Source organism: Onychostoma macrolepis, chromosome 07 (genome assembly GCF_012432095.1).
Source record: "Onychostoma macrolepis isolate SWU-2019 chromosome 07, ASM1243209v1, whole genome shotgun sequence".
NCBI lineage: Eukaryota > Metazoa > Chordata > Actinopteri > Cypriniformes > Cyprinidae > Onychostoma > Onychostoma macrolepis.
In genome coordinates, this window is record NC_081161.1 from 21,722,625 (window position 1) to 21,731,002 (window position 8,378).

Consider the following 8,378-nt stretch of genomic DNA (forward strand, 5'->3'; position numbering starts at 1 on the left):
TTTCCTTTCTATGTGGGAGGTTATGTACGTGTATGTGTATGTGTACGTGTAAAACTGTCTGAAGGCATTATCTTTTTTGTCTCTCCTTCTCTCAGAGCTCCTCCTTTCAAGCAAGAGATGTTCCCCAGTCTTGTTGCCCCACTGCAGTCTGCTGCATTGTACGGCATCGCCCACTTGTTATCCTGAAACCTCTTTCACCCCTGTGAAGAATGAAAAATTCTTTCCCCTGTTCTACCACAACCTGATTGAGTTAAGCCTTTGAACAGACATTTGTATTCATGGCCATGTTCCATGTTACTCAAAACAACACGTGTCTGATGCCCAGCCCCACAGTACAAATTTACAAAGTCAATGACTCTTGGGACATTGTTGGAATGGTGACCTGCCAGTCAGATCTCTACTACTGCACAAAATGGCTGAAAACAGGCCTACAGTATGCTACTCCTATAGTAATTAAGAGCCAACACCGCACATGCTTCTGGAACAAAATGGGTCTGCTCTATGCAGGAGATTGCATCATGCATTTATTTGAAATACTCTTTTAAGTATTACTCGTTTAAGTGAACAAAGGACATTTGCATCTATTCAGCACAACATTCACAAAAATGCAAAAAAGAAAGAACCATTTTTAAGGTATAACAGAGTGTTTTATTTTCTAAGCCAAGCCATTAAGTTAAAATGAACATTCCCCACTGATTCTCCCAACATGAAAAGTTCAAAATGCTTCATCCTCAAATCTCCGTATTACATGGTGACAGAAATGTGGTCTAAATTAGATTTTAAACTATTAAATGCTAATCCAATAAACCATTTCAGTATGGAGCAGTCTCGAACACAAAAGATGATTCTGTTCATTCAATTCATTTTTACTATTGTTACTGTCCAGCATTTCTGTTCTGCCATCTCAATAATTAAAAATTCTGCTCGTGTCTAATCATCATTTCTCTGGCTTACACATTCAACCAGGCCTGTAAGCTCACTCTCTGCAATGGCAGCAGGACATCGGCCACAAAGACTTCAAAGACCATCCGCTCTCTTTCTCTCTCGCTCTCTCATTCTTTCCCTCCCATTTCCTTTTAGGCTTTTACCCTCACTGTTTCATTCTTCGTTTATCACACTCTTAGCTCTTGGGTGGTTGTATTTCTTTTTGGTTAACCAGAAATTCCTTTGCCTGAGAGAACACAACAGGCATTTTTCACATTTATTTTCAAAAAGCCTGTGTTGTCAGACGATTGTTTCAATTGTTTGTTTGCATCAATATGGGATTCACATTTACGGTTTGTTTCTCAGATTAAGTCGACAGCTCAGCAGACTCACTGTGGCACTTCTACCATGTCGCCAATCGGAGCTGGAGCCTGAAAGTCAGCAGCCAAACTCAAGTCCTTTTTCAGTTCACAGTCACTTAGCTCTTGAGGGGGTTCTTTGTCCTTCACACCATTTACACATGCTTCAAACGGGGACTCAAGGACATCTGCAGGGGCTACGTCTGGTGCCTGCTCATGGCATTCCCCGTTTACCTCAGGGGGAGCCGACACAGATTCCTCTGCTGAGCCAGCACTCTCGCAATCTCCATTATTCAGCTTCAGATCTGTGACAGTCGAGGCAGGTTCCTCGAGGCAGAGATCATTGGTTGAGGTTGATTCTAAGATGACGATTGTGGGAATGGACTCCTCTGCACTCTTTTGTTCTGCCACAGGTTCGGGTTGTGTTGGCTCTGGGGATGGCTCAGGATTTGCTTGTGTTAGTGTAACCTCAGGGGGTGCAGCAGTTTCAGATTCAGGCTCTGTGACTGGTGTGGGGTCCTCTGGGGAAGGCACAGCCACTTCAACCTCTGCTGCACTCAATGCTTCGGAAACAGGTTCAGGCACTGGGGCAGACTCTGCGACTGGCTCTGGAGCCGCTGCCTCAGTAACAGTCTCTGGTTCTGGCGTGACATTGATGGTTTCTGTAATTTCAGTGGACAATTGACTGGTATTTGCAACCTCCTCAACCACTTTCTCTACCACCTCCTCTGTGACAGGTTCCGCTGGTGAGGCTTCAAGTTTAGGCGACGATACAGGCTCTTCTAGGACAGGTTGAGGTTCTTTGAGTGCAGCTGCAGAATCCTTAGCCTCTGGGGCAGTTGCATGTTCCTCAGGTACAGCTGCTGGTTTCTCAGATAGTGTTACAGGTTCCTCTGTTACTGGTGTCTCTGGTGCAGCGGCTGGTTCTTCTGTTGCAGCTGTAGGTTTCTCTGCCACTGGTGCAGCTGCAGGTTCCTTTGTCACTGGTTCCTCAGGTGCAGCTGCAGATTCCTTTGTCACTGGTTCCTCAGGTGCAGCTGCAGATTCCTTTGTCACTGGTTCCTCAGGTGCAGCTGCAGGTTCCTTTGTCAGTGGTTCCTCAGGTGCAGCTGCAGGTTCCTTTGTCACTGGTTCCTCAGGTGCAGCTGCAGGTTCCTTTGTCACTGGTTCCTCAGGTGCAACTGCAGGTTCCTTTATCACTGGTTCCTCAGGTGCAGCTGCAGGTTTCTTTGTCACTGGTTCCTCAGGTGCAGCTGCAGGTTCCTCTGCTGCTGATGCTTCTGGTGCATCTGCAGGTTCCTTGGGTGCAGATACCTCTGGTGCCGCTGCTGGTGTTTCTACTGCAGCTGCTGGTACCTCTGCTGCTGGCGCCTCTTGTGTAGCAGCTGGTGCCTCTACTGCTGTTGCCTTTGATGCAGATGCTGGTACCTCTGCTGCTTGTGACTCTGGTACAGTTGCTGGTTTCTCTGGAGCACTTTCTGGTTCCTTAGATGCAGCAGTAGATGCCTCTGTTGTAGTCACTGGTTTTTCTGGAGCAGCATCATCCTTCTTCACCTCTGCTTGTGCTGCTGATGGAGAGGTTGGCTTCTCAGCAGGTGCTTCAGACTCCACCACTGGCACTGCTGCATCTACTGCAGCAGCCTCCTGCGGTGCAGCCTCCGACTCAGTCACAGGGGTCTCTGCCTTTTTCTCAGCTGGTTCAACTGCTGCCACAGCACTCTCCTCTTTCTTCTCTTTAGGGTCACTGACATCGTATCCCTTCTTCCGTTTGCTTAGCTTGCCACCCATGATGTTCTGTGGGAACAGAAGAACATCTTATGTAAGCTACAAACATCACTGCATTTCAATATATTTAAATGTATGCATTTGTCAGATGCTTTTATCCAAAGCAATATCCATTGCATTCCTTCATTATACATTTTTTATCAGTTCATAAATGATCTGGGAATCAAACCCATGACTTTGTATAGTGCCATACTCTATTGTTTGAGCTACATGACTATGCAAAAAGTTGGTCTAAAACTCCATTGGAAAACAACCAATATTCTTAGCACCTCATTATGTATATGAAACTGTAAAATGTAAAACTGCTCACATAGCACACCCTGTTTCTCCATTTAAAGGGCATTCACTCAATCATTTCAACCCAATGCAATCTCTGCCAAGGACTTTGAATGCAGTCCAACTTTGCTATGGAGGAGGACGTGGCTTAAGGACAAACGGTGACTGGATGGGAATGTCACTTAGTTTTTATAAACTTGTAAAGATATAATTCAAGAACCCAGTCTTACAGTGTGAAGGCGGCAGGCACTGATTGTATATAATGGGGTAGAAGGATTTGGAAGTGAAACAGAGCACTTTTAACTTCTGAATCTTCAGAAAACTAGACAAAACCTAGTCAACAGGTCTAGTTATGTCAAGTATTATATTATGTCTGCATTTTTGTTTTTTAAATTCTATCAATCTGTATACAATTTCACTAAAATAAATGAAAAAAAAAAGTCATATAAAATTCATTCATTTCTTTTTTTTCATGGCTGGTTCTGGTTGGTAAAGCAGCTTGGTTTGGGGACGTGTAAAGATAAGTTTCAGGGGAAAGACTGATTAGATAACGAACTGAATCACATTTGGTCACATCTGTCAATGCTAATGATGTTACTTAAATCGTTCTTTTTAAACTCCAATGAAAGGTTTTATTATACAACAGCTTTTCCTTTTAGGAAAAAAAAAAATCTTATAAATGGCAAGGAACCTAATTTGTTAATTGGAATTGTTTCAAATACATATGGAATTATGGATGTGTGAGGTAGATTAAATGTTGTTTTTTTCTTGCCACTAATATGACACCACTTGCGACCTTTCAAAGACCAGCAGTTATTTAAGCTGCAGCATGGTGGGGTTACAATAGGAGCTGTCCATAGTGCTGCACTGGGGCAAACAAAGACCGGATACGCAGTCATGCCCCAGTCCAACCTGCAGATGAGTCCAACTGCTGAGATGTGCTGCCTGTGTCAGCGCTCACTAAAGAGCGTTTTTATTACAGCCTCTCACAGCGCTCTGTGGCAGTACACTTCACAGCCTCCATTATTCCTGCAAATCTTGCTTGATGAAGTTACTCATTAATATAATGATGTAAAGAAATTTGCTTAATGATGGTCTGAAAGTTATGTCCTTGAAGACTGGCGAAATACCAAGAGCAAATATGGCAAACCAAGTAGCCTGCAGCCATGTTACAATATATATAAGAAGAAAAAAAAATGTTGTGGAATGTGGTGGAAATATTTCATAAAAACATAAATATTATTTTGCATTTTAATATATTTACACATTTCCAGTGTAGCCTACACGCACATACGATTTAATATATTTTCAAAGATACATACCCCCACCCCAACACCACCATCCAAGCTCCCCCACCCCGCTCCTCATATCGACCGGCTCCTCCTTACGTTTTAATAAGAATTTTTATAAGCGCAAATCAATGCTTCCGATTTCCTTAAAACAATGCTTTCAATAGAAAAGCGCCAGTAAAGGGAAATCGAAATACAAAAGGGGTTAAATCTTTAACCGAGTAAGAGCTACCTGTAACCCACTGCTTCGTTTTGATAAAATAATAAAACAAAAGCTTTTATATATGACTTATTTTTACTTTTACTCATATTTTAACCTCCCAGTAGCTACATGTCTTACAGGACACAAGTCACACCTTCCAATAATAATATTAAGCTTAGAAAGATTATAAATGTAACATTTTTAAAGTGTCATTCAGACATTTCTAGGAAATAAAAAAAAAATGTTTCACGTTCAGTTATTGAGTAACAGAGATATGGGATGCCTTCGTTGTACCTTTTTTTTTTTTTTTTTGGTGGTTTTTATGAGTGACATATGAAAATTAGTCCTACTAGAACAAAGAACGGCTCGTGCTGCCTGCGCTCAACTATATCTCCAGCCCCAATAAAACGCTTTGTCTGGTAAGTGATTTTTACCCGTTATTCAAAGAGTCACTACTAACATTTTACTGACCTGCTTCTCTGCTTCTGTGAAAATCCGTGCGTAAGAGTGCGTTGAATGTACTTTCCTTTCTCCTGTAGTAGTGAATGTGATTCAGTTCGAGCCAGTCCTACTCTCTCCCTCACGTCCTATCTGCGACTGGGCGTTTTTTCGCTTTTCACCCCTCCTGTTAAACCCACGGTTTGTGAGACATCTGTCGTTATCACAGCCTCTCCTGCCCACTGCCCACAATCCATATACCCTCCCTCTCCTCCTCCCTTCCCTTCCCCCTCACGTTGGGTGCATATTTTACTAGATTAGATGGGCTTTATAATGGGTTTTGGGAATAATGCCCCCTTTTCTTTCACTTTTTGAAGTGATCTCTATAGCAACCGTATTCCTTTCGACTTGATGTTGGTGGATTTGCCTTTTTTCCACCTGCCTGATTGGTTTTGGCATGCATTTCTCTTTATGTGTGTGTGTAAGGACAGGGGTTACAGCAATTCTCCACCCCCATGGATGAAGGAGAGGAGAATGAAGTGAATTGTAAGCAGGCCCTTCGAATTCAGTTGCACAGTATTGTTCTAACAGTGTAAAGTGTCCACACACAAATCCAGTCTTAAGCAGATATTCTGTTGAAGGAAAAACGACTAAATGTAATCATAACTTCGACACAAAGTGAAAGGTATTTCATTCATCTGTTCTTATCTTGACAACGCTGAATGACTCGGATTCTTTGCGTGTCTGCAAACCACCAGAATAATGTTTCTGAATCATATATGTGCCGCAGGTCAAGATGTCATGAGGTCATTCCTAATATTACATTCCACTTAAAGTGGTCTGACACATGGCACCCTTGTGTAATTTGCCTACTTGGTGTTAATAGTACAAGAGGTGCGATGAGATTTAGGCTCATTTCTTGAGCACTAGAAATATGTATAAATAATGCAAAATACACTTCACAACATTAACTCTTCTTTTTCACCTTTTATAATAGGCTTTTGATTCAAGAAGTACTCACTGTATTAAACGATGCCATTGGATATGTTGAATATGTCTTTACAAAGACAGGTATTCACTATTAACCTATTGGGTTACTTTTGGCCCACTATTAAATCAGACACAGAAATCAGAATATTTTAAATTGGTAAATAGTAGTTGAAATAGACAGTTTTAACATTAATTTTAAAGAGCAATAAAGTACATTAGACATCATTGTTATGCAAAAATAAATAAATAAATAGTTATGCTGTTGCACACAAGTGTAGAATAAAGGATGGTCTCATAAAAAAGCTCACCCTGGGGCAAAACAGACCAGCTGTGTGGATAATTATAAGTCAATCCTTATGTAGACAAGCCAGTTACATATACATTTTTTTTTTTTTTTTTTCATCACAGGCTCATGATTAAATCACACTGAGGGCAGGAATGAACCAGCGTGCCCTTTCATCACTGCTAGACACATGGAATGTGATGAAACATGGTCGTGAGAAACTAGTTTCCTCTCCTTAGTTCTGCATGTTTTACAGCACAGCTTGCATTTTGTGTTGTACTAAATGTCAAGTTTAGAAATCAAACAACCTAACTCAGGACTTTACTGTCAGATACTTGAAATATGAGAGGTTGTGGTCTCATGTGAAAAATGTAAATACATGTTTCATTTCTTGACAGTTTTAATGATCTACATTCATGTCTAAAAATTGCGCGTAATGTTTAGATTTCGGTTGCACAGCTGGTAGGTTGGTAATTTGTTAAAATGCCCAGCTATTCTGGGCAGAGAGTTCAAGGTTACAGAGTTCCCAGACTCTGTGTGCTGAAAGGTTTATGATCTGTGAGCTTTATGCCCCAGAGAATGTTTAGCAAGCATATCATATGTGTTTAATCATACGTCTCATGTCAATAAAACAACAACAAAAATGTTTGATCAGGTTGCAGCTTTCTTGGGGTTGAAAAAAGAAGACAGCGGCCTCTAGTGTCTGAAGAATGATGGTACAACAGCTCTTTGCATTTTAGACAACACCTGTGAAGAAGAGGATAAGAATATTGATGAGAAACAGAATGAAAAAAATAACATTTAAAAATAACGAGTCTTTATGAAACCTAGATAAAAAAAAAAAAAAAAATCTTAAACTTGATGATCCGAGTTTAAAATAAGATTAACTGCAGTGATAAGAGGAGCTAAATTCAAGTTATTACAGTTATAAGAATAGTTCACAAAAGAAAAATGAAAATTTGCTGAAAATGTACTCACCCTCAGGCCATCCAAGATGTAGATGATTTAGTTTTTTCATCAGAATAGATTTAGAGAAATTCAACATTACGTCACTTGCTCACAAGTGGATCCTCTGCAGTAAATGGGTGCCGTCAGAATGAGAGTGTGAGGTGATAAGATGTGAGAACATCCCCTGTTGTCCTCTCACATAAAAATTCACTGACATAATTGTTTTAAACAGTTTTCATTTGTAAATAGTGCTTAAACTGCGCATATTTACTCCTGATTCAGTCAAAATGATTTTTCACAGTAGAAAGCAATTTTATGGATAGAATACTCATATTTTAGCCAATTGTTTTAAGTTGAAAACATCTTAATGATGGACTAGTTTCTAACCAACAAGCAGATTTTTGCTTCACATAATGTTAATTGATGGACTGGAGTTATGTGGATTACTTGTGGATTATTGTGATGTTTTACAAACTGTTTGGACTCTCATTCTGAAGGCACCCATTCACTGCAGAGGATCCACTGGTGAGCAAGTAATTCAATGCTAAATTTCTCCAAATCTGTTCTGATACAGAAACAAACTCTACATCTTGGATGATCTGAGGGTAAATGTTCAGCAAATATACATTTTTGTGTAACCTGTTCCTTTAACTAAAACGTCAAGGTGTACGTGAAGATAAAGGCATGATTCAATTATTAATAAAACTTCCATGCTTTCAATTGAGGACACCTCTTTTTCACTCCTCGTGTCAGTAAAAGAACGTGTTTTTAGACAGCAGGGTGTTCATGGCTAAAGAATAAAAGGAAGAAGGTCACATTACAGGCCTCTATATATGAGTCAGGGTTTTGGCATGTTAATTCTCTCAGGAGACCCCCGGTCTTAC

The 8,378-nt window shown here is 40.5% G+C and overlaps 1 protein-coding gene across 1 annotated transcript; it reads right to left on the bottom strand.

Annotated features, from left to right (window-relative positions):
• Window positions 1-521: 521 nt before the first annotated feature.
• si:dkey-56m19.5 (cell surface glycoprotein 1) lies at window positions 522-5,465 on the bottom strand. The gene is made up of 2 exons (XM_058781741.1): window positions 5,307-5,465; window positions 522-3,077 (listed from the first exon to the last, which is right to left on the bottom strand). Exon 2 carries the CDS (start codon window positions 3,069-3,071, stop codon window positions 1,314-1,316), a length of 1,758 nt encoding a protein of 585 aa, XP_058637724.1. The 5' UTR covers window positions 3,072-3,077; window positions 5,307-5,465; the 3' UTR covers window positions 522-1,313.
• Between the last annotated feature and the right edge of the window lie 2,913 nt (window positions 5,466-8,378).